We start from the raw sequence: 27,700 nt of genomic DNA, 5'->3' as shown, positions 1-27,700 counted from the left end.
TATTTATCTCTATTATGTTGAGTAAAAAAAAAACACAAAAACAGATTTTTACTATAAATCATGTTTACAATAATTTAGATTCATTAAGCTTTTTTGAAAAATTGTTTTCGAGAGTGTACATGAACGGATACAATATCTTGAGAAGAGATTAATCAAACATGATGAAAAGATGGTATTACCTATATGTTAAGCTATGTCAATAAATGTCCTACCCAAACTTTTCTTCTTTTATAGAGAACATTTATAGTACCTTTAGTCTACCGGGTATATCAGTCTTGCTTTATTTTTCTCCAGTTATTTCACTAATCACATTTTCAAAATAAGAATGCTATGTCTTCTCACTCCCAACATCACTGACACCTCATGCATATATTTTGATTTGAAGATTTATATTTAACCTATATACTTAAAAACAACAGTATGTAATGCTTTATTTGGTACAGCACCAAAAAATGTATTAGTTATGACAATTCTTAAGAGAGTCACATTTTATGGAAGATAAAAGCTTCACAAATGTAGCTGTAAAGAAAAATTTACATATATAGACATTTTCAAAGTGATTGCTGACTTTAAAAAGGAAATTAGACGTTACTATCTCCTATATAAAAAGGTTTCTGCACATTCTTTGTTGAAGTACAGAATAGGGGCAATTAATAGTGAAAAGACCAAAGTTTTCTAACAAAAATCTATATGACTGAGGCAAGCAAGCTAGAAAACCCCAACCCTTCAGAACCAAACCTTTCATATCCTAAGGCTTAGAGGAATTAAGAGTTAGTAGGGGGTCTCTAGTTTCAAGTCTAATTACCAAATTGGAGCATCTTAATTTCAATTTCTTATTTTAAAACACACCTCTCATTGAATAATACTAAAACTCTTTAATAGTGAAAAGACACTGGTCTGCAATAAGAGAAATTAAGACAGATATTAGAAAAGAAAGGAGAAGTAAAACAAAGACCATACCTTGAAAAAGCAATTATCAGAGAATAGATCTACTCAGACCATTTGCATCCTTTCCTTTATTCCTCCCAGCTCCTACATACAGATACCTGGTACTACCATCCTCCAAAAAAATCATAAGATGTGAGTATATTCTTTCCTTTTCCTTTTTCTTTTTATAAGGAAATAAAAATGTTCATGCCAATATGCCTCACAGTACCCATAAGTGTGAATTTTAGCTGCGTACCCCTGTGTCAGCACTGTGATCTTCATAAGTCATTTACACTCCAGTTCTCCCTTTATTTAAGGCATATGGAGATATTAGTTTTCCCCCACAAAGGAGAATTACATCAAAGATGTATGTAAAACTGCTTTGAAATTGTACTATGGAGACATGTTTGTAATAGCATAGAGGCTTAAATGGTCTGGTATTTAATGATAAATAAAACTTGAACACTCTCTTTGAAAATATATGTAGGAGAGCTGAAGGAAGACTAAAGACTGAAACAGGTTAAATCATAAGCAATAATGCCAAAATAAATAATTGTGAACCCTAGAAGTTAAATATACTAGTTCTAGTAATAGTCACTTGGGGAAAATAAAAAATTCATTATTTGAAGGATAATGTAAAAATATTGTCATTAAAATATCATTAGGTTTTAGACTTGAATTTTGGATTTGGGATGTATCTCAATTAAATATGAACACTTAACTGTAGTCCTTTATTTTAAGAAAACTCTACAAGCAAGGCCTTATTGCATTTTATACCCCATCCATTTTGCATGATGCCAGGGTATCGGTTCCTTTTGTGTTAAATCACAACAAGCCACTTCTGGTTCTGGATCTGGTTTTGTCTGTTTCACCTGTGCAGCTGGACTTAGAATGGTGGTATGATTTTCTTTTTCAAAGTGAACACATTAAGGCCAATGCCTAGCATTCTTGAAAATAACATACTGAATCTGCAATTCATATAATGCTAATCTGCATATAAATTTTACTCATACAATAGATTAGTGGCCAACATTCTCTTATTCATTCTAACATTTCTTATTGGTGTTTCTCTTTTTTGGTTTATAGAGTACAGCCAATAAAAATAAGTGACATAATCCATAACTTGAAAAGCTAAGAGCCATGACAATATACTGAAAGAGGAAAAAAAAGCTATACAAGTGACTAATATAAAATGGAAAGAATATGCCACTTAGTAAAGTAAAATGCATTTAGCTCACAGCAAAAAATAAAGAAGCTTATCTGTAGCTAGAGAAACATAAATTTGGTTTCTTATTAAGCCAAATTCCCTTAATATGAACATTTAAAATCTTCCCATTGGAGATAAAACACTTATCCTCAATTTAAATATGTAATGTTAAATAAAGCAATGCCAATTCAATATTCTACTTAGCATTTCTTAGCAGCCTGCTGTTATTCTATTTCTATATGTTTTCAGTTGCATGTCAAGAAAATTTATTTTAAAATAGCACGTTGAGTTGTTATCTGAAGAATATTGTATCCACACATGACCAGAACATATAAGGATTGGGGACAGATGTAGAGAGCGGTTATAGGGTTAAGCCTCGGACTGACCTGCTGGCAAAGTCGCAAACAAGTCCCAGCTTAGAGGGCACAGTCCTCTAAGCATAAAGCTTGATCTTGTGACTGCTCCCTCGATCTTTCCTGGGTAGCTAATGGGCTGTGGGAGGGGCAGCAAGTGCTGCCAAAACAAGTGAAATTCACAAGAACATTGTAAATTACCTTGTTTGTCCCTGACTATAAATAAAGCATCAGCTTTGCAGTCTGGGTCTGTTCTGTGGCCTCAGCAAGGCACAGAAGATCCACCTAGACCCAGCTTTTTCTCTTTGTCTATCTTTATTCTTCATCCTTCACCGGCCCTCCCTCAGGCTCACCGAACCCTTGGCTGTGCTGGCGCGGCACAGACAGATTTCAAGACCAGTACTCTAGAGATTGCTGTTGAGATTGAAAACATGAATATGCAGGATGCTGCACAATGTAAATGTAAGCATATTTCTTAGTTCTAGTAGTTAATAGTGAAGTAAACATTTATTCCAGCTCACTTTTACCATGGAGGTTCAAATATAATATTTAGCATGAACCCTCCAGCGGGGTGCAATTGTGCTGAAGTAGCTATCTCAAAGAATACCATAGAATAATCCCATTCTGCCTTTATGTTTGTAGAAGTGATTTCTTTTTACAAAATACTCTGTGCAAACCCCTCAACACAGTACATAAGCACCTGTGTGCTCCATCAGAGAAAATTCCTGGAGACAAATTTCAAGTATGCCACTAGAGTCAAGTCACATGCCCTGCTCTACAGAAATACCAGAAATCTGACATGTCGATGGTATTCACAGATGCAGATATATATTTATGGGACTCTATCAGCATACATCAAATGGCTATGAATAAAACATCATTTAATTCTGCAGGAATTTAATTCCAACTTCAGAAGTAGAGCATCGCTATATCCCTTGCCAATGTTGAAAAAAGAAAGCCAAAAAGAAACATATCTCAACCTAACAATTTCTTGAATACATTTTTTTTATCACTGCCCAGATAACTTTAATGTCATGTTTGCTTTCAGACACAGAAAAATGAAGATAATATTGATTTTCTAAGTTTTTCAATTTTTAGTATAGCCTGGTATATGGGCCACTTTACTCGCTGATAGAGACATGCATAGTGACAAAGCATGCGTCCATTGAAACAGTAAAAACCTAGTCAGTGATATCTGAAGTCAACTGATCAGTCACAATTCTCAGCTTCCTTAGCATTAAAGAGATAGTTGTTCTAGATCTTATCAAATAGCTGAAACCTCAAGCACCTACCGATGTTCTGATCCAAAGATCATCTGTACTGTTTGCTATCGAACCACAGTGATACATGGGATCCATGACCAATACCCACATTCCAAATCAGACAAAAGATTATAAAACCTAACCAAAGTCAACCCTTTCATACTCAGCTCATGACATGAATGCAATAATGTGATGTAGGAAAAAATAATGCCATACATACAATGACTGGTTAGAGAGCCTCTTGGACATAAGTAGGGAAAAGAAAAAGGTTCGTACCCACCTGGGATCTTTCTGAATGCTATCAATGGACGGGGATCTGGCCAAGGTGCCTTCGGGCGGGAGGGTAGGGCCGGATTTGCTGTATGGAGACTCAACAGAGGGACAATACTGCAGCTGTCGGTAGGGGTCGGCGTAATTGGAGGCTGGGCCGGCGGCGTAGCTGGCCCGCTGGAAGGTGGCCGTGGCGGCATTCGGTGGGCCATGCTGGCTGCCTGTGCGCTGCAAGGGGACGGAGTCGACACCAGGGGAAGATGGGGCTAGGACAGGAAAGTAGGGACAAAGTAAAAAATTGAGGACCTGCTCACAGAAACAGTTAACCAGGTCTAGGCAAGGGTAAAAATTACACACATAAAACAACAACAACAAGGGTTTGAAAGAATAAAAACATTAATTGGTCATATCTGAAGCAATATATTCAATGGCATCCAGTAATGATAATTAGCATGCGATTTCAGAAATACCCCTTCCAGCTCTAGGGGACAATGCATCTATGGTCTGTATATTGCTGACCAACATCCAATAGAAGGTTTGTTAATGTGAGGTCAACTCTATGTGAAAACAAAACCCAGAAGCTGTAGAGGGAATATTTTATAGGGAATCATGGACAGTTAATTATTGTTCATGTTGAGAAAATTCAGAAAGTGTTTGTTCATGTGATGCTATGTGAATTTTATTAAGGGTGTGAACAAACTTAGTAACGTAGTTAATTTTCCTGAGTTAAAAAGTAAGGGAAAGTGAGAGGGAATGTGTGTATGGGGTGCAGGTGGGGCTCATGTTTCCCTAATTAGCACTAGGGCAAAAAATGCACGACTGCTCTAGTGTCTGTTAAGTTGTTCGCAAAAGGTTTTCACAGACCTCTTTTCAACCAAAGCTGCCACAGTAACAGATAGACAGTGGTTGGCAAACTCATTAGCCAACAGAACCAAATATCAACAGTATGATTGAAATTTCTTTTGAGAGCCAAATTTTTTAAACTTAAACTTCTTCTAACACCACTTCTTCAAAATAGACTCGCCCAGGCCGTGGTATTTTGTGGAAGAGCCACACTCAAGGGGCCAAAGAGCCGCATATGGCTCGCGAGCTGCAGTTTGCCGACCACGGGATTAGGAGCAGGGTAGGCGTGCAGGAGAAGGGGAAGGCCAGCCCAACTGTAACCCAGACAAAACAATGAGCTTTCTTGGTTTTCTCAGAGCATTTGCATCTTCTTTTCAATGTGTCTAAATTATTTTGAGGAGATTTTGCACCAGTTACCAAAACCAGTATGACTATTTCTAAACTGAATTTCAATTTTTTGTGTCCTTCCTGGATTCTTCTCAGTACGTTTCATGTCGTGAATTCTGAGATTTTTCTGGGTCTCAAAAATTTGATACCTAAGATTTTAGTTGACCTGTGCAATGAAAACAGCATCTTTCATATTAATAGACAAGGTATTAACTGCTGCAACAATGAATAGCCATGATCAATTTTAGGCAGGGTGTTTACTTCCTGGCCTTATAGATAAGTATATACCCAAAAGGTAGCCAGTGTCTAGTATGCCCATTTCTTCCCTGGATGCTCTCTACATGGCATTAGGTTTCAATTATAAATCACCCCCTGCCATAACTTTGACTCCCTGAGCTTCTTAGTGGATGATGATAGAGTTTATTTTATCTTCTTTTACATTAAATGATATATGCCTTCTCAAACACAAAAGAAATTATGTCATATCGAGAAAACAACTGTTAAAAGAAGTTAAGGAAACCATGTAGAAATGACCAAAGAGTCACAAAGTGAACAGGAGGAACACATCCTAATACTGAAAACTGATTTTTAACTAAGAGATCAGCGCTTCTTATTTCCAATGAGCTTCTAATACTTAATCTTATAATGACCAAAATTATGGGAACAGGAACCAGTGAAAACTACAAAAATATTTAAGAACAACTTTCTAAACAAAAGGTATGTGCATTCCCAGAGGAGCTGTCTTTTGAAATGAAGATTGCTCTGATGGATTAAGTTTCATAATGATCAGATTAGACTAATAAACATGAAGTTTACAACCAGAAAAATCTGTTTTATGTCTGTTAGGTCACAATAAATATGATAGTCGTGAGAATTTAAAAATATAAAATCAGAACTCAAGTCGTAACTCCAAATTGAAATAAATTAGAAACTGATCTATTCATTAAAATAATGTAAAATACCAATACAAATGTGGAGAAAATGCACACCTTAACAAGAGGTTATAGGACCATATAGAAAAACAAACAAACAAACACGTGAGAATCTAACAGGTCTCAAACTAGCCTTCAGTAATGCCACCATGTCCTGCCTTATGTTTATAAGCATGACATTAAAAAAACGACTTCAACACATAAAGATTGAATTCTCCCTTTCTTCAGTGGAGACCTGGTGTGGCTTATGCAAACCACGGCTCTCTATTCGCATGGATAAGCGGATGTTGGTCACACTATTAGAAGATTTTCTTTGAATACAGTATTTCCCTTAATTCCTGTCCTGTTCTACATTTCCTTACTTAAATTTTAGAGCTCAGTTGTCCAAATCACCCGCCTGGTAGGATTACTCTGTTCAATTGAATCTTCTTGCGGCAAACACTTGAAGTGGAAGGTGCTTCATCAGGTCTGTAAGCACTCCTCTTCTCACCTGCCCTGCAAACAGCCCCTTCTCCCTCAATAAGCTCTTAGGACTCAATGAACCATCATATTGGTCTCTTTGAGGAGATTTTAGAATTCGCCTCTTCAGGAGGTTACTTGGTACTTCACCCAACATCTATGTTGTTCATGAAATTATCTGCTTTCCATAGAGCTACACAAAGAAAGGTCTAGTGTGTAAAAAGAGATGTTTTACACATTATATTTGAAGGAGGTGAGGAGGGATTCTTTTTAATAAAATCAAACATTCTCCAGGTACTTTGATGATGATAGATGGTTACATGTATTATTTACTGACAGCTGGGGGAAAAAAGAACAGAATAAAATGAGTGGATCTCTATATACAGAAATATGAAAACATAAAAAACACATTTATATATGTTACATAAATAGCATGCAGTAAGCTAATTAATGAATCCCCTCTGCAAGTTCAGAAAATAAAGATGGCTTAGGTGACAGTGGGTCCAAGAACAAGGCCTACATACCCATTTTTTTTTATTGTCTAAAGTTTTACATATGTCTCCTTTTTTCCCAATTGACCTCCTCCCCACCCCTCCACCATTCCCACTCAGGGCAAGTCCCCACCACCCCAGTGTCTGTGTCCATTTGTTATGCTCATATTCATGCATACAAGTCCTTTGGTTGCTCTCTAATCCCCCACCTCCCCGGCCATTTGTCTCTGGATCTATTCTTGTTCATCAAATTATGTTGATCATTATATCCCACATATGAGTGAGATCATGTGATATTTACCTTTCCCCGACTGGCTTATTTCGCTTAGCATAATGCTCTCCAGTTCCATCCATGCTGTTGCAAATGGTAAAAGTTCCTTCTTTTTTTATAGCAGTGTAATATTCCATTGTGTAGATGTACCACAGGTTTTTAATCTACTCATCTGCTGATGGGCACTTAGGCTGTTTCCAAATCTTAGCTATGGTGAATTGTGCTGCTATGAACATAGGGGTGCATATATCCTTTCTCATTGGTGTTTCTGGTTAGTCTTACACTCTTCAAGTGAGTTTACTTCTGTTATTTTAGGATGAGGAACCTTTAGCATCCAAGCCATGACATTTCCAATAGGGTTATCATTTAGAATTAATCGTAAAGGTCTTTCAATTTTCTGCACTCTGCACAGGCTGATCCATGCCAAACACAATGGAAAATATGCAAGGTAAATTGAAGATCATCTTTTAATGTCAGATATTATTACATTTGTGGGGAGTGGCATTTAATGCAGAATTTTTAGTAGTGTGGAATAATTACTACTGGAGTTGATGTTTCTGAATTTTACCACGAACTGTTCTACTAGCAAACACTGTCTTCCTTCAGCTGTAATTAGATTTTTTATTTATACCATTTTACGTATAAAATGAGTTGATATAGGTAAGTATCTGGAAGCTCTTCCTAGCTTTAAGACACTATTTATCATTGATCTTATTAAACATTTCCATTTGGGTGATAACATGCCCCTGTCTTCTTAGATCAAAAAATGGTAACATTTTAAACTAAGAAGTTATTTGACTTGCTCTAATGGGAAGTAATCATTTTTACAGTTTGAAGTAACAGCATTCACAAACAATAAACTGCAAATAACCCATATTTTTCTGGACTTAAGTGATAATTTTAACTGAAAATGTTATTTATGTATCATTGGAGAATAAAAATAAAATTTTATGAATATGAAGGTTCTATGTAATCCTTCTATAACTTTATTAAGCACTGGCTGGTATTGCAGAGAATTAAGATTTTAAAAAATATTTTGCCTACATGTGCAAATATTTTTACCACATTCTTTTATTTTATTTTAAAAATATTTTTATTGATTTCAGAGAGGAAGGGACGTGAGAGAAATAAAAACATCAATGATGAGAGAGAATCATTGATCGGCTGCTTCCTGCCTGCCCCACACTGGGGGTCCAGCCCACAACCTGGGCATGTGCCCTGACTGGGAATTGAACCCTGACCTCCGGGTTCATGGGTCGGCGCTCCACCACTGAGCCACACTGGTCAGGCTTTCACCATACTCTTTTTTCTTTTTATGTTGCAATACTTGTCAACCTCATAAGAATATTCAGCATGTTTTCCCCTTGCAATGTGTCTGTGATAATTCATTCTTTATTACAAGCTGACACTTCCATTACCGAAAGCTCGATTTCTCCACTCACTTAGAATCACATTTATCTACCGGGAAATTCACGTGTCTATCACTGATGCAGACGTTGGCCATTCTCACTAGTTTAGAGAGATGTGTTCGCGGGGTTGTCAGAGGCAAGAGTTTGTGTTAATCAAATGACTCCCAAGTTGACAGTCATCAATATGTCTTGAGTTTGAAATACAAATTTGTATTATTTAGTTTCTGCTTAATAGACTTCAGCATAAGCAAATTCACGAGGCTCACATATTCCCTGTCTGGCTGTGTCTATTGTACAAACTCGGGTTTTGAGAAGCCTTTTCCCAGATGAAAGGTATGTTTTATTTCAACAGACACCCTAGTTAAGAGTGTGCCTCTTTAAATTTTCATCGTGCAGGATGTTAGATCGGTTGTCCTGTAAAAGCAGGTGGGCTTGTTCACACCACAGTCCTCCTCAAGGCCTGTTTTTCCTGCTGGTGTACACACTATTCTGCCTCCCTGCCCTGGGAAAGGGCATGAATGGCAGCCAGCCTCTGTCTCTGTCTCTCTCCCCTCATTTACTGGTGAGATGACACCCTTTGGGGAGCCCTCTTGACCATGACCACTGCAGACTCAGTAATTTTTACCTGAATCAGAAGGATTTTACCTTCTCTGGGCTGTGAGGCTGGCTTCTGTCTCAACTTTCTCTCTGCCTCCCTAGTAAGAGCACATCTGGGCCCAAGGAGGCCGGCGGGCCACCTGAGAGCCCGCTCCCTTCTGCTGGCCTGGTGGGCAAGACGTCTGTGGTTCTCGTCTTGCAGTGGCTGGTGTGTCTGAGCCTGATGTATCTCAGTGAGGTCTGGGGTGGAGGAACCCTCTTTAGACCATGTTCTCTGGCATAGCTGTGCCTGCTTAATTAAATAAAATCTTATTAATTTTCCATGTGAACAGTGAACTTATTTGTATGTTTCACCATCCACAAGCCTGGAGCAAAAGAGAGGTGAGAAGTAGGATTTACGTACACTGATCCTCTGACATGTATTTAAATGAATATAAATACTCGTAGATAAATCTCCGTCATTAGGAAGATTTATTTTAGGAAAGCCTAGAAAAGTTTTTTTGAATACCCAGAGGTAGACTGTGCTCCTCATCTGAGTTGATGCCTGAGATTTGCATTAGCCTTTATAATAAAGTCACGGGGGTGAGTGGCTTAGTATGGCAATCAAACAGGATAGATGGAGAAGGAAGACCAAGAGGACAGATGAGAAAAGATGCTGGGAGGTTGAGCCCAAGGGGCAATGCTGAGAAATCCCCTTTGGTGGGAAGTTTAGGGAGCTTTAACATCTCACCTTCAATATCTACAGTTGTTTTCTGATTTTTGCTGTGCAGTCATCTCCTTCTCAGCTCTAGAACCGTTACTCAAGAAAGCCTTTGTGGCATATGGGGCAAAGGAGGTCCAGGGACTCTCAGCCAAGAGTCATGTCTGGGACCTGAGATGGTAGGGAACACAGCCGTTGCCCTGAATGACCAAGGGTGGACGTGGATGAAAAACCCACACCTTCCCGTGCCCCCACTCCTTGCCAGGAAAATAGAGGAAGGCAGTCTCAGGATAAACAGGAAAGGGGATTGTGTACTACGCAATATTGAGTCACATGTTGTCTGGGAAAGAAAAACACTATGTGTTGTTTAGTGTTTTTATTAATACTTTGTCTTTAATTTTGTCTGGAATATTTATTTAGCCTTTACGATATTACCTTCCACTACCAGTTAATTTTTCATATTTTTATGATTTTCTGTGATATGAAAGTGAACATGCTCAAGGACAAGGAGTCTATTTAAGCTTCTTTGAATCTGCCTGTGCATCTAGCACATGACATGTCCTGAACAGATACTATTTGAATAACAGGATATAGACAATCCTGAAGCTCTATAGATGAGAAGGAATTTACATTTATTTTGTGTTTAAATGATGATTTTTATAAATGCAGGGTCAGTCAACCAAGATGGCTATTAAGAGCTCAGGTTCTAAGGCAAGACTGCCTGGGTGTGAAGATTTAAAGATTGGCTCTCTTGGCGAAAAATATTTTTTATTGATTTCAGAGGAAGGGGGAGGGAGAGGAGAGAGGGAGAGAGGGAGACAGGGAGAGAGGGGAGAGAGAGAGAGAAGAGAGAAACATCAATGATGAAGAGAGAATCAGTAGTCGGCTGCCTCCTGCTCAACCCCTAATAGGGATTGAGCCAGCAACCAGGCACATGCCCTGACTGGGAATCGAACTGTGACCTGCTGGTTCACAGTTCTACACTCAACCACTGAGCAACATAGGCTGGGCAAGACTGGCTCTATTTTTACAGCTGCATAGTTATGGCATAAATGTACCACAGCATTTTTATCCACTCACCTAGTGATGGGCACTCGAACTGTTTCCAGATCTTAGCTATTGTAAATAGAACTGCTATGAACATAGGGGTGCATATGTTCTTTCTAATTGGTGTTTCAGGCTTCTTAGGATATATTCCTAGAAGTGGGATCACTGGGTAAAAAGGCAGTTTTATTTTTAAATTTTTTGAGGGAACTCCCTACTGTTTTCCATAATGGCTGTACCAGTCTACATTCCCACCAGCAGTGAACTAGTGTTCCATTTTCTCCACATCCTCTCCATCACTTGTTTGTTGATATGCTGATGACCTTAGCCATTCTGGCAGGTGTGAGGTGTTACTTCATTGTCATTTTAATTTGCATCTCTCTGATGATAGTGACTTTGAGAATTTTTTCATACGTTTCTTGGACATCTGTATGTTCTCTTTGGAGAAGTGTCTATTTTATTTAGGAGCTTTGCCCATTTTGTAATTGGATATTTTGTCTTCCTTTTGTTAAGATGTATGAGTTGCTTATAAATTTCTGGAGAGTATTATGCTAAGCAAAATAAGCCAATCAGAGAAAGACAAGTATCACATGATCTCACTTATCTGAGGAATCTAATGATCAATATAAATTGACAAATAAAACAGATCCAGAGACATGGAAGCATGGAACAGACTGATGAATCTGAGAGGGAAGAGGGGAGGAAAGGGAGGGGGGCGGGCAGGAAGAGATTAACCCAAGAACTTATATGCATATATGCATAACCCATGGACACAGACAATAATGCAGTGAAGACTGAGGTGGGGGGAGCGAGAATGGGATGGAGTGGACCAATGGGGGAAAGGGGGACATCTGTAATGCTTTCAACAGTAAAGACAAATCAAAATAATAAAGGAAGGAAGGAAGGAAGGAAGGAAGGAAGGAGGGAAGGAAGGAAGGAAGGAAGGAAGGAAGGAAGGAAGGAAGGAGGAGGAAGGGAGGGAGGGAGGGAGGGAGGGAGGGAGGGAGGGAGGGACAAACACTGGCTCTATACAAACAGTATGACTTCAGGCAGATTACTCAAGGTCTCTATGCCTCAGTATTCAGATCTGTAAAGTGAGCATTATAATAGCACCTCCTTCATAGGGTGGTTCTGGGGATTTGTAAATATATTCAAAGCATTTAGAACAGCCCCTGAAAGTAGTAGTGGGCTATATACGTTGCCATCAGTCTCACTTGCTTGAAACTATGGTACCATCTAGCGATTCCCTAATTGTGTAGACAAATACACTTGTCTTCATTCCCAAGTGTTGACTTCTTGAAGAGGGGCAACCAGCCTTCAGTTCCCCTGCCCAGCTCTCCTTGAAGCATCACGTGGAAATGCTTTAGGGATTAAACTGGAGGAACTCCAGCCAGGGGCCTGATACTTAAGGACAGAGATAAGATTGGTGCTCAAGTCACCTGGCCACCAATCTGAGCCAAAAGCTAGTGGCACCTGAACACTTCAAGTGTGACAGGCCCATAAGAACATGTCCTCTTTCCCCAGAGAGTTAGGACATTTGCTCTGGCCCTGGAGCCTCTTAAAGGTCTGACCCAGTGTCTCCAGTGGGGTGTACAGCACAGGGGATGTGAAAAATATCCCCTTGGAAATGGGAAAATCATCCTATAATGTTTCTTTATATCAATTTTTAATCTTGACATTTACTAGGTACAATTTAATAATATTGTATCATATGTATAAAATTTATGAGTAAATGATATACCCATCTTACAGGCATTTTCTCAAACATGTGGGTTCTGATAGTCCCTGGAGTTACAGGGTTAGCTGAGAAAGTATAAGGATTTTATGGGCCCAGCACGCTTCCGCTGCGCTACTCTGCTAGGGCACAAGTATAAGGATTTTAAATGAAGTGAATTAAGTGTAGAAATAGGGAGGAACCAGGGTGGGTGAAAGCGCATGGTTTTAAGCTTAGGAGCTGGAGGGAGATGGTTCGCCCCACATGTCATCCCGTGAGACCTCCCTTGCACTTCTGGAAATGTCCCTAGTGTTGCAGTAAGTCAGCATACTTCCTCAAAAGTGTCTCAAGTTCCAAGGTGCAGGCTGGGCTGGGGACCTTGGCAGCTGGTTGTCACAGCCTCAGATCTCTGCCAGGGCAGAGGTTACTGTTCCTGGGAGAAGCCAGGCAAACAGGTTTTCCCCTGTGAAGCCCTTAGAGGACACTGCTGCCTCCTTTATGCAGAGGGACCAGAGGAAAGCACTCGTTCATTCATTCATTCGGCACTGTCCTCCATCGGTGGCTGAGAGCAGGGGCTGGCAAACTTTTTCCTTAAAGTGCCAGAAGGTAAGGATTCTCAGCTTTACCATCAGGTCTCTGTCACAGCTACGAAACGCAGCCGCTGCAGTGGGAAAGCAGCTATAGTTGATACTAAATGAATGGGTGCGACCACATTCCAAGACCTTTGTTTATGAACACTCAAATTTGGATTTTATATAAATTTTACATATCACAAAACAGATCCTATCTTTTGATTGTAAGCCATTGAAAAACCTGCACTCCCTGAAGCATATGGGGCTGAGCTCACGAGGGCTCCTGGAACAGGTGGCCAGCCGTATCTGGCCCAGGACCCCTGCCTTAGAAGAAACTCTACAGGCCCGTTTATTTTTTTAAAGTGCAAGCATCTTTCTTTGTCTTTAATCTGACAAACATGCGTGAAGTATTTATTTCTTATTATAGCTAATTTTTCATTAACTCCCCAGAAGTTTATTAATGAGATCATTCTAAGAGCATATGACTATAGAACTGAGAATGAACATAATCCCTTTGGTTGTCCGTGTTTATTCAAATTAGATACTGAACATCTCTGAGGTTGTTATCTCCATCTTTTATAAAAGTACCTTAATAACATGCAACAAACTAAACGTTAAACCAGCCCAACCTCAGACAGGTGTGGGTTTAGCAGGCTGAAGGTGAGAGAGATTCTGACAGAAGAATAAATGGGTATTTTTTTCATCTACACAAGATAGGTATTATCAACACTGGAGGGCATTTACAATGTCAAAAATAAAATCAAGAGTATTTGGTCCCTTGTTGCCTATGGTGCCGTAAAGAACTGAAATGTAAATACCAATAATCAACTATAAAAGCAACTTAGCTTGACTGGATTTCCAAACGTGTAATTTAGTATCATAATGCAGTTTAACAAAATTGCTTCGCTCTACTTGGTGGTAACTAGAAGGAACGACCATCTGAAGAGGCAGAGCCCTGTGTGCCCAGTGTAGACCAGGGCTTCGCTATCCCAGCCTCAGCCCCTGTCCAGGCCAACGCGGAACGTTAGGAAGGAAGGAGAGAGCGCTGCTCTCTGCAAATCGTCTACAGAATATTTTCTGAGATTACTTAGCAATGCTCAGCTTTATAGTAATTGCAATTCTCAACATCTTAATTATATCCATTTTGTAGTTAAGTGTTCTCTGGCACACGGAGTCATGACATTTGACCATTATTTTGCCAATGGCTGCACGTTCTGGGAAAACACGTGTCTTCCTTCATGTGGCCTCTGCTGGTACTCATTTCAAAATATAGATTTAACCCAGGAAAGTTATACAGTTGATTGAACCGCACGCAATGGCCAACATCCAATCTTTAAATAATAATTTAATATAATTCAACCTAATAGTGTGTACAAAATAAATCCTCAGTTTGCCTTACAAAATATGCTACATTTTGTAGTCAATATGTTTTTTTTCCCCCTAAGCTTGCCAAGTAGGTAGACTATATCATATAAAAAATACTTACCAGAATTAGGTATATGCCTTTGACATCCCATATAATGACCGTGCTTTCTGGAGGACTTATACTCATTAAATACATTAGTAAGGATGAATAAGGAATTACTCCTGCTTCCTTCAATTTGCCTGTTTGACAAAATAAGCTTACACCCTCCATGGTATGTCTTTCATTTACAACATACTTAGGGAGGTAAACTGGACTCAGGTTTGGTTTCCATCATCACCATCATAGAAGCAGGTCACAATGCTTGTAAGGAGAAAGGACACACACACACACACACACACACACACAGATTCCTTTCATGAGGGAGGGTTGTGGGGCTCCCAAGCATGCCCACCCACCCTGGACAGAGCACGGGGTGGGGTCCTGAATACACACCTGTGCTCGTGCGGTAGGTGCCGGTGTGTGCTGGCGGCAGAGGGTCCCCCTGGCTCTGGCTGAGACTCCTCATAGGGGGCTTCTGATAGACGCGGTCTTCATAGATGGGGTCTATGTGGTGCTCTGGGGACTGCAGGGCCCTCAGCTCTGGGCCCAGATGGCCGTGCTGGCTGCTGTATGAGGCCCGGGACCCAGCTGGAATAAAATAACAGCAGACATGAAGACCTGACCAATATTCAAGCAGAACTTGTTTTATCAAAGGCATATTTGATTTTTTTTTTTACAAAAATGTTGAAATCTGCAGAATATCAAATGAATGACATGAAATGGCAGAAATACGTCAAGTTAATCAGCTTATCGGCATCACCCAGCTGCCTAGCTTTGCTCCCAAACCTCACCGCCCTCTAAGGATAACGATTCTGAGATAAATCCACACTGAACAGGGCCACTGAGACATCCGTTTTCTCAGTCTACCGAATGTTGCTTGTCTTCCTCTCTAACGGGATCAGGCAGACAGTCAAACCTAAAACCCTCTTATCACCCCATAGTCCTTGCACCTTAAATTTTGCAACAAATTATTAAAGTCATGAGCCACTGAATAAGCCACGATGGCAAGCCATCTTTACGTTGTTTCTGAAAAATGAATCCGAATTTGTTCCCACCAGCAGTTTTTCCCTGGACAACGAATGAACCACAATGTTCAGACTTACAACAACCTAAGTCTCTAAGAAAAGCAGATTTTTTAAAGAATGTTTTTAAGTTATATTTTGCTTTATCCTTACCCTCTAAATTGAAGCTTAGTGCACCTTGCTCTGAAGAAGATACAAATAGCTGGTTTAATTTATAAATCGAGGCTACACATCACTCGCCTTATAGTAGTTGTAAATCATTGCATGTTTCATTTCCTTGCCTTGTATGGGAAGAGGTGTGGCTTGGAAGCCATGCTGTGAACCTCTGCACATTGGGAAATAAAGTTTTATGAGGGCTAAGCGGTTGAGTTGACACAAGGTAAAGAGGACGTTGATTGAGAGCCAGTAGTTCGTTGGACGTTGGAGGTCCAGTCAGAATCACAGCGACAGAGTGTCAGGAGAATCATCTCCATCGAGGCAGATGAAGTAAAGGACACCGAGGGACAATGAAGGGCGTGGGGCATCCAGGATAAATGGCTATCTAATGAGGTGAGCAGAGAACACTCAAGAGCCAAATGAGGCTGCAGCTGATGTTAGGAAAGACCCTTCGGCTAAATCTCCAAAGCTAATACCCACATGGCACACTGGGATTTAACTGTCAACTGCCTTTGAAGAGCCCCAATTCTGAGCTCCCCATTCAAACCTACAGCAACAGGGTGTCGCAATTCCTTGATTTTGGAGGTGTTTGTGGACAGTTTTAGCTCTGTTCCTCTGGTCCAAATCCTTCACTGGGGGCCACCTTTAAACCTGCTTCCTAAGGATCCCTTAACCACAAGGATTTCAATATTCTTACCTAGTATACTTGAGAAAAAAGCCACTCAAATGTTTTTAAACTGGCAATAAATGTTTTCCTAATATATATTTTACACAGGGTGCTGTAAATATAACAATCAATCAAACAAACAAACAGAAAACAGGATTTCCGAATGATTGCAGCAGTACTAAGCCTTCTATGAATTTAGTGATAATTAAAATCACTGACTGTTTTGAGGAAAGGCAAGTTCCTTACCTTTCCCTTTGCTAGTAATTAATTCAATCCTGATTCAGATAGCATGCAGATGAATGATAGGTCCAAAATAACAGCTTTGCATAATTAGGTTCATTGCATCTCATTGATCACATGCCAACATCACACTGAATATTATCTCATTTTGACATTTTCCAAGAATATATTTTAAGTATGATAATCCGTGCGTTCCTGCTGTCAATTCTTCCTACTACTTGGAAGTTTTAGTAATATTGCCAAAAACTTACAAGTCTAAAAGCAAGAAAGCAGTCATTGCAATTGACCATTGAACAACCCGTGGGTCAGAGGCACTAATCCTCACACAGTCAAAAAATCCCTGTGTAACTTCTGACTTCCCAAAATTTAACTACTGCTAACCTAATGCTGACCAGAAGCCTTACGAATAACATAGTTGATTGACACATATTTTGCATGTTTTCATGTATTATATATTGTATTCTTACAATAAAGTAAGCTAGAGAAGAAATATGAAGAAAATCAGAAGAGAAAAATATGTTTACAGTATTGCTTTTATCGATACCATAAGTTTATGTTGTTTGTTTACAAGATGAAAAAAGCTGCATGTAAGTAGACCCATACATTTCAAATCTGTGTTGTTCAAGGGTTAATACGCCTAAATGTTTTATAGTTAAATAAGTGTGTTATACATCACTAGTAGAGTTAGAGATGTAATTTTATCACTGTTCTTTATTCTAAGCCTCTGAAAACATCTAAGGGTGCGCAATGAAAGCACCTGCTAACCTTTTAAGTGTCGATATGATCTGAGGGCGTGTGTGAAAATCCTCTTAGTAAAAGCATTTACTGTGCATTAGGACATTTTTATTTGCATACAATGAATCAGAAATCAATGACCAAGGGACACGAATCTTACAATAAAGTCCACCTTTGTGGATATCACGATTACTATATGCTGACAGTAAGAAAAAATATAATAGTAGAATTATTAAATATTTGAACAACATACTGTATTTTTTATTAGCATGTTCTTGATAAAACTATAAGTTAATAGTGTTTCCCTGTAGAAACATTTGTGCAAAATCCATTTGCATACTTAAGCATTATGCATAGCACTGAATGAGATAAGGCTTTCTAAAAGGAGCCTTGTTTATACTCCTTTCTATCCATTGTGATCCTTTCAATTGCTCATGGGTGGGCACAGTTATTGGCAAGAGAAACAGAGAGACGTAGGAGAAAGAAGGGAGACAGAGAGTGAAAGGCTAAAGGTGCAAGTTCAGGAATTCATGTTTTCTATCATTCAGGCTCTAGTAAGGCCCATACTAACAAAACCTATTTTATTCTGGGTAATTCCAAAAAAAAAATTCTCACACAACCTCTTCTGGGAATATGCTGAAAAAGTTCACAAGGTGGTGAATATATTTGCTGATCCAAAGAAAATGTACTTTTCTTTAGCAGTAGTTTCTTTCACCATTATGGCCTATTTGACAACAAGTCCTCAGCATTCTGGGCTCAGAATACCATTAGTAAGCATTTGTGTCTTTGACAGGAACTGAAAAGATGTTATCATAGCAAGGAAAAATGCTGGAGAAACTGACTTTGTCCAAAATGCCACAGATGTCCAGGGCAATGAAGAGCAATTCTGAGAGCCTCACCTTGACTGAGATGAAGATTCAGAGCTGCAGCATGACAAGGTGCAGTGAAACACAAGTGGACAGAGAGAAAAGGAAAGCAGACCCCACAGGCCAGACCAACTGCAGCAAAGGGCTCCCCACCATTGCAGGCAGAGGTCATGCAGGTATAATACCTGTGTCTACAGAGCGCTTTATGACCAATTTTCTCAACAACGCTTACCTCATCCAATGTCCACCTTTCAATGCTGTCATATCATTTTACTTTTCCTACTTCTCTTCACAAGACAAAATTTGGATCTAGAGAGCTCAGGCATTGGTAATTTTCATCTGTAATGTGATTCTGAAATTAATGGGTTTGAGGGCCCACATCTGGAACATGAATGGTCAGTTTGCAGGCTAAGAAAGGTTGTGACTCAGAAGGGTGCTCTGTGAGGGCCATGCCTCCTGCAGGTCCAGGAACCCTGGAGGACAGGGGAGAACCTGCAAATTGATGTAGGACCAGGCCCGGGACAGCTGTTGTACAAAAGCTACCTTAAAACTTCCATCGCCTGCTCACTCCTGGTCATTCTGCTGTGGCACTGGCGGTGGGAGGGGAGAGGGAAGGAGGGTTCAGTCCTGTGGCAGTGAGGGAGGTACAAGCTCCAGGGGCTCATAGGGGTGGGAAGACTGGACCACTGGAGAGGACACTAGACCTCTGATATCCCCTGTTTCTGTGTAGGCATCTTCACACCAGCACCACCATTTATATGAGCAAGTCCTATGTAGAAGCTAGAGATCATGGCTCATCATAAAGTTCTGCAAATGAAAGATGGCATTATGAGTGTGGATGTATCATGTTCAACAGTTTGAAGTAAAAATAAATTGCATCAAAAGTAGTAATTCTACTGCTATATCTTGAGTAAATTTTGCCCAAATAACCTGAAATAAGAAGACATAAATTGGGCTCCAGATCTGTGTCTAACAGTTGGGTGAATCAAGGGGAGTCACTGAGCCTCTCTGTGCCCAGGTTTCCTCCAGTGTAAAAATACAGATAGTAATGCATGCATTTGTATGGCATGAAATAGTGGGAGGATCAAGATGAGAGTGATCGTGTCTGAAAATGGATACTTGTTAAAACAGCCTACGATGGGTATTCCCCTGTCATTCAACCTCAGAGTCAAATTATGTTATCTCATGAAAATACATCCTTTGATTGGGAGAAAAGCAAGCACTTCTTAACAAAAACCTTCAAAATATCAAAAACAAAACAGAGATTTAACTCGGAAATATGTGACAAAAATTTGATAATTTTGTAGAATATTACAAAATTTAAATCATACAGTTTATTTTTATGACCTTAAAGGAACAACATCAGGGTTGCTTTGTAATGGATAATTACAAAGAATGCAGGAATGAATTAAGTCCAAAAGAGAAAGATATATTAAAACGACCAAGAAAAGGCAGAATCCTTTTAGAAAGGGGTATGGCATAAATTAAACCTGCACATTGAGGACAAACAAACATTTGCTAATCTCGTAGGAAGCCAGCAACAGACTTGTAGGGAGTTGTTGACATGGAAAATAATTAAGAAGCTGAAAAGGCTGCAGTATCTCTCACTGCCTTGCTTGTCTCATCCTCAACACCACATTTTCACTGGCTGAGTGAATCCAACAGGCTGTTTGCATCTGACAAGCAACAGGCAACATTTATCATTTTTTAGATTTGATTTGCAAATGAATGTCTATATACTAGATATTGCCTGTATCACTTATATGTACCAGTTAATCTATATTGACCTATATTTTCATTCATTCAACACATATTTACTGAGTGTCCAGGCAACTTGTAGGAGTTGAGGACACCAAGGTGCTTAAGACAGACCAGGTCTCTGACCTTGGAAATAAGAGATCACACTTAGGTAGGAATAGACATAGAGGCTGAAGCAAAATTAAGTAGGGTAGGGGAGAGGAGACGAAGTGTTGGGGGTATATTGCTTTGATAGTGGGGTGAAGAGGTTCTTTCTGAGCATCTGACATTTCAGCAGAAAACTTCATAGGACCAGAGAAGGAGTCACAGCAGCATGATGCCTACTTCTCAGCCAGAAAGAACTAGTCGCCAGAGCAAAGGCCCTCTGTAGAGATTCATTTCATAATATTTATAGAAGTGATTTTATTAGGACCTATTTAATCCACACCGTGTTGTAAAAGAAATAAGTTCATACTGAGTTGAAGGTAAGAACTGAACAGATATTTTCTTAACTCAAAATGTCACAATACAGTAACTACATTTTTATCAAAAGGATTTGAAATATTCAACAGAAGATCACACATAAACTCATGAGAATTTCATGACTAAAGATTCAGCTCAAATACACACACACACACACACACACACACACACACACTTTTCTTTCCTGAGAATATGATTAATTCTCAAATCTTTGTTTATTCCCCAAAGAATATTCTGGGGGACTCTTTGAAATGGTGACTCCTTGAACACAACCTCCAAAAGAAATGGACTCAGTCCACCTGAGAGGGGAGTGGCACTGTGTGTTTAATGGGCACCCCCACACCTCATAATTATATGTAGAGATAGGAGACAGGCATAGTTAAAATAAATAAATAATGTGTTACAACCCTCAATTTATGACTTCTTGATTTCTTCAAATAATGTCATTTACTACTATGTTAAGCCAAATTACTGAATAGAATGAAACAAATTTGTTCCGTTTTTCATTATGACCCATTCGCATTTTTTTTATCTCTATACTATATAATTGATGACTCCCTAATTTAATGCAAGTTAACTTGCTTTGCATGCAAAGAAATACATTTTTACATGCTTTCACTTAGAAATATCAATATAAGGTTCTTAAAGAAAAAAAATGCCATTGATCTCTTCATGTCAAATTTGGGAGCCAGTTTCAAATGCTCATTTGCGAAAAAATGGAAGGAGGAAAGCAGGGCCCAAAGGCCAGGGTGGTCAGGGTGAGCCAGCAGAGCCAGCAGACGGAGGCCCCTGTGAACAGGCGCCAGAGATAAGCACTCTCATTTCTGAGATAAAGAGCTGTCTTCCGAAGAAGAGCTATACATTTCCTGTGCTATGAAGGTAAGTACAAAGTAAATTCTAGGAATTCATTTTTTTTAAAAATTGCACCCTGATATTTATTAACACAATTACATGTTTGAAGGGCAAATAGAACTTTTATAGAAAAGTGCGGAGCCTAGAAAAGAAGCACATTTTCCCCTCACAAACCTCTGCTGTAACTCTTCCCCTTGCTAAAACCTTGCTGATTTCAGGGGTATGGTCCCTGCCTATCACTAAGCAACGTGTCCAGGAAGCTGACCTGTGCAGGTAGGTGGCCTTCCTTCTGTGATGTTTGTGGCTTTGAATAGTTACTTTGTGCTTCTTAAATACGTAGTTTTATATATGTTTTCATTAAAATTGAGGGGGAAATATGACATCAACAAATAACACTTTCAGAAATACAAAATATAACAATTTTGGTTAATGTTATTATATCATAAATGTGTGCTAATTGGTGAGAGAGGCAACTATCACATCTTGGATCGGAGGAGTACCTCTCCACAATAAAAACTTACTTTGTTTTCTTCTTGATATTTTTGCTTTTGACTCAAATCAAAATTCCAAAATCCACATCCTATGCCTATGTTAATTCAGAACTTAATTTTAGTCTTAAGTTATTCCCTATGTATCCTGACTCAAGTCCATGAACTAAATTTCATTTGCAAGTGACCATTAATTCATTAAATCAGTTTGATATCTTATCTCATGTTGTGATAAGTGTTAAAATACATGGGCACAATTTCCATACAGGCTATGAGCTATATTTCAGACTGATGTTTAGAAGGGAGATGATTTATTCACATGTATTCAATGGTAAAACTTCAGTGAAGCCTAATAATTTCATGTGACAGGCCATCTGATGATATAAAATAATCTACAAGTTTGTTTTGGAAGGCCAAACCTGCCCTCCTGTTTCATCTATTTTATAAATCCCAGATTCTCATATACTATACTAAGGAAATACAGCTTCGCTGCTATCACAAGTAACTTGCATGCTCACACAGTCTCTGACAAATGACGAAAACAGAAGGAATTGTTCCTGTAACTTTCTTGATGACGTTTCCAGCATAACTTACCGTAATTACGAAGCTTCGCCACACCTATTACCAAATGAATAATGTACTCTGTTGAGAGTCACGTACTTTGCAGTAAGAAAAATTTAAAGGCCAAAGTCACTGGTCTGGATGCAGCAGTAAGGGTGCCCACGTGACCTTATCCTTTATAAAAGCAGGCACCCCTTGTTCTTTTATTTTCTAACCACAAGCATTTCTCCCCAGGCTGTTAGGAAAACAGGCTTCTTTTGTTCAGCTCCTTTTGTGACAGGCAGGCATGTGGAAAGTGACGAGACAGAGGTAATGGAGTCTAATGAGCTCTGTGGAGACTGCTATCTGCATTCTTAGGATGGGCCATTTCCATTTTTGTTTTCAGTCAAAGGTCATGGGGCCCTGCACCTGTGCTGTGGTGAAGGGTGTGCTGTGTCAGCATTCAGGGACGGCTCTGCGTTAAAGAAGGGCCTGCAGAACCTGCTTGTCTGAGATGGCACTGGCCCTAGTGAAACGCACAGGGTAAACTGGGGTGGTTAGGCGCCTGTGTCCAATACCCACCTGTGGTTTCCTATGGCAGGGGAGGTAGAGAGTAGCTCTGAATATGCCAGCCATGAATTCCTGTGTTTCTCAAAATGCCATTTGCATCTGATTCCCCTGATTAAAATTCAGGTTCTGACTCAGCGGGTTGCGGGGAGGGCTGATGGTCTGCATTTTTAACAAGTTCTCGGGCAATGTCTGATTTTCTCTATCAGTGGAGGGTGGGGTCATTGCAGTGACAATCCTGTGTTCTGTGAACTGTTAGGAGTCATTCTATAGATAACTTCAGTGGCACCACAACCGCTCAAGTGAGAGACAGTCCTGAGGAGGCTGGTGAAAGGACACCCAGAAACACTCTACCCAGGCACCCCAAATCCTCAGCTGACACTGAGCAGAGTCAGAAATTGGAGGGGGGGGGGGTCAATTTTGAACTGTAATATCATTTCGTACAGAAGGGCAACCTAATTTGATTTTAGACTTGTGATTAAACCCTTTTGACATAGCTTGTAAGAAAGTTTAATCTGTGAGTGTTAATTTTAGCTGGGCGGGGCCTCCTATTTAAAAGTTGCTCCCAAACCCGGCTCCTCCCTGGGAGCAGCTGTGGCAGCAGCATCCTGGGTGGAAGGAACCAGGAGCTTGGCTCAGGCCGTCTTCTTACTGTCCCAGTCAAAGACCGGAGCAGAGCAATCCATGACTTGGTGCTTTATTAATTATTTATCAGAGTTTTTAAAGGCCAGTCTCATATTCACACAGAGACTCTTCTTTATCAACAAGGTGGATTCAATTAAATGAGTGCCATTTGATTTCTCAGCAGCTGTTTCTCAATGCCCGTCACCCATCAGTGAAATACGGGAACACTACATCTGGAGTCTGACTTCCAGAACTATTTGCTAAGGATAATTGTGGATATTTCCATGGAAGGAATCCAGAATAAGGTGCTCCTGACCCATCTTAAAAAAATAAAATAATAAATATATATAGAGAGAGATGCACAGCAGGATAGACAGACAGGTTTCCACTGATAGACAGACAGGCTTCCTCTTCAAGGGACCAGAAGTCCCCATCCTGCTTTCAGAGGCTCTGTCTGCTGTAGGAACTGAAGCTCAGTTTTCATTCATGTTTATGTGGTTTTTGCCCATCATAGGGCACAGATGATATTGTCAATGTTTGGACAAGGAGAAGGGTTTTATCAGATCAAAGTAGGCTTCAGTATGCCGTTTTCTCCATATGCAGATTCAAATACTTTGAAAAATATGTGAACTAAGATGTTTTGCATTTCAGCATCATAAACACAGGCCTTTTTACTCAGATTGAATCAGATATATTATAGATAGGCTGCATATATCTAAATATATACATATAGCTAATATAAAGATCTAATTTTCAAAAATTAGACATTTAGCTTCTAAAATGCAAACTTAAAAAGTATTCTCCCTGTCTCATTTTTCTACTGCTTTATATGTTTCACCAATACCCACATGGCCTTGGTGGTAATTTCAGAAGAAAAAGACACCATTAACCCTCAGCATAATTTATAGGGGGAAATGGCAAATAAACTGCTTCAGAGATTAGTCGTCCTCTCTATTTACATTTTATAAATTCTTTATATCAACACTTTATTAAATTTTTATTCTTTTATTCAACACAAGACTTAGCAAATAAAAAGGAGTTTGAGAAGAGAGGAATTATGTTGTATAATAAACAGTTCTGGGAGGACTAAAATTTTTTCTTGATTTTTTTCTGGTTAAAGCTTTAATATTTGTGTGTGTGTGTGTGTGTGTGTGTGTGTGTGTGTGTGTGTGTTTTAGAATCTAATCAGTAACTGAATTATATATAATTATTATTTGAATACCAGCTGTTTATTAAAACATAATTTCTTCATACAATGCACCATATCCTTACTAATAAAAGGCTAAGTAGTCATCACACTTTCACGCACAATGCCCTCACACCGTCACAAAATGGCTACGTGCACAGGTGGGCAGGGCTGGCCTTGACACTGCATGCGTGGCATGGAGCTTGCCTGGGAGTCCCGCCTTCTCCCAGCTCTGCACGTGGCCAGGCCTGGGGGTCCTGTGGCTCCGCGCAGTGTGGAAGAGGCAGGGTTGGCGGGTCCCTGCGCAGCACAGAGGGCTGGGGGTCCCGGCTTCCTCTTCGTGACATGAGGGAGGCATGTCTGGCGGGTCCCTGTGCGGCTCTGGCCTACCTGTTTGGGGCAATCCATTGAGGAGCCCCGGATGGAGGGGCGGGGCCTACCTCTTTGAGGCAATAGATTGTGGGGCTCCCACACTGTGACAGGGCACAGGCCAGGCTGGGCCCCTCCCCCTCAAGTGCACAAATTTCATGCACCAGGCCACTAGTGTAGTTATAATTCTCCTATCCCATTTTTCATCTGTATTCTTCATCCAAAGAAGTTACTAGTAAACCACCAGTTGAACTAGTATGGTAATGATGCTAGTGATGCTTTTCTCGTACATAAATCAATTCCTGTTGACTCTTCCAGTGTAAAACCAACCCTACAGCTTTGCTAGAAGGTAGTCCAGGTAAAGCAGGCTATTTGTGGCCAGGTCAACAACAACCAACTAACTTACTCAATCATGGAGGGGACTGTGGTATTACCTGCTTCTGGGCATCATATCTGAATGAATGTGTGTGTGTGTGTGTGTGTGTGTGTGTGTGTGTGTGTGTGTGTGTGTGTGTGTGAGTGTGTGTGTACTTTCATTCTAAAGAGAAATACATACTGACTTCCCTTTTCTACATCAATTATTAACCTTTTGCACTCGGATGTCGAGTGTGACTCGACATGGTTAGCATCGAGATTAAAATTACTCTTTGAATGTATCAATATTTGAAATATAAAAAAATCCAAATAAATAAGTTTGTATGAAAAGAAACTCCAGTTTTTTATTCTACTGCCGCACTTTGTAAAATCTGGGGTATTTAAAAAACTAAATCCCGAGTAGAATAAAGGAATCGAGAAAAAAGCAAGCGAGTGCAAAGGGTTAAAAAGAAACTTATCTTCTGAGGGAGGTTTTGATTTCTTTAACATGTTGCCAGTCCATTCCAGGAGAACTAAGGATGAAGCCAGAAACATCAGGAGATATCAGATATCATTTGAGGTTAAGTGTGGGCTCTTCTCTGTAATGACAGCACCCATGGGCTAGGTACTGTCTAAGATGCCAAACAGGAATAATCAACACTATCGAGTCTGTTTGAACATATTTACATAGCAAGCAGTCATTTGAGGGATCACCAAGTCCACTGGGTCAAAATCATTAATGCTTTTCTTTGGTACCAAGTCTCCATCTGCTTGTCCCTGGCAGGTGCTCAGGATACAGACACTATAGAATAGGCATCACCTGTTTTATGTTCTTTAAATTTACTAACTTCTTTATAATCTCTAGAACTACATTATAGCGAGCTGCTAACTCCACAGATGAGCCTATGATAGTCCATGGACCGCTGTGTAGGCCTCTATTAGTCCTACAACTCAGACCTGAACCATATAGGAAGCCAGGCTCCAAGGAACTGAGAAACTCAGAGGTGAGGGAGAAGACACTTTACCTTACACATTTTCCATCCCTCTGAGCCAAGTCTTTCTGGTAGCTGTTGGTAACTTTTTAATGTTTTCATCACTTTGGGGAGAACCTGGTCCTTCTGTGTCCATGCTTCTCCCTGTACTACAGATGACTTGCGGTTCTCAGGGGGATATAACACTTCACCCACTAGCTACTTTACAATAGTCAGTCAGAAATATTTATTGACTATCTACTAGGGAAGGAGTGATGAGCTGTTCTGAAATATGCAGGGGTCTCAGCTGCCCTTGGGGAGCCCATGTGCCCACTTATTCAAATGCCCTGCCTCTTTTGATTATAGGAAAATTCAAGATACCTTCTTTGTGTCAAAGGCAGTTAGTACTTTGGTAATTAATACACAGCACAATAAATACAAATCGATCCATTTGTGATTAGCCTTCATAGATTTTAGACTTTTCACTTTAGTTTTTCCATAGCAAATGTGTGAGTGCGCGCACATGCGCACGCGCAAACACAGTGGGGCAAAATTAGGTTTACAGTTGTAAGAATGCAAAAAGTGTTTATTCTTGTATTATTATTTATTAATTATTGTATTATTTTCCATATGAACAACTGAAAATCTACTTTTGCCCCATCCTGTATCTACATCTCTATCTATCTACCTATCTATCTACACATATGTAAGATATAAAATATGGACTAAATATATGACAAATAATTTTGTAGTAAAAAATTACAAGATGCACCTTGGTTAAAGATAGTGTAGGAAAATTCTAATGTAGGCTTAGTTGCAAATTAATTCCATTTTGAAAAATTTTAAGTTATTATTTAAGGTTATTTGTACATCTGCTAAAACAGTTGGTCTCCACACAATCCCAGGTACTTTGATAAAAATTTAAAAAATGTTTAAAAGC

General features: G+C 39.6%; 1 protein-coding gene across 1 annotated transcript in view; it reads right to left on the bottom strand.

Moving 5' to 3' along the window:
* The window catches only part of CTNND2 (catenin delta 2), a 664,153-nt gene that overhangs the window by 290,258 nt on the left and 346,195 nt on the right, over window positions 1-27,700 (bottom strand). The window contains exons 9-10 of the mRNA XM_054714357.1: window positions 15,297-15,491; window positions 4,030-4,285 (exon numbers count right to left, since the gene is read on the bottom strand). Of these exons, the coding sequence (XP_054570332.1) occupies window positions 4,030-4,285; window positions 15,297-15,491 (451 nt within the window). The remainder of the gene's footprint in view (window positions 1-4,029; window positions 4,286-15,296; window positions 15,492-27,700) is intronic.

The sequence above is a fragment of the Eptesicus fuscus genome, chromosome 4 (assembly GCF_027574615.1).
Source record: "Eptesicus fuscus isolate TK198812 chromosome 4, DD_ASM_mEF_20220401, whole genome shotgun sequence".
Lineage (NCBI taxonomy): Eukaryota > Metazoa > Chordata > Mammalia > Chiroptera > Vespertilionidae > Eptesicus > Eptesicus fuscus.
The sequence above is the reverse complement of the archived record's forward strand: the minus strand, read 5'-3'. Positions and strand labels throughout refer to the sequence as shown.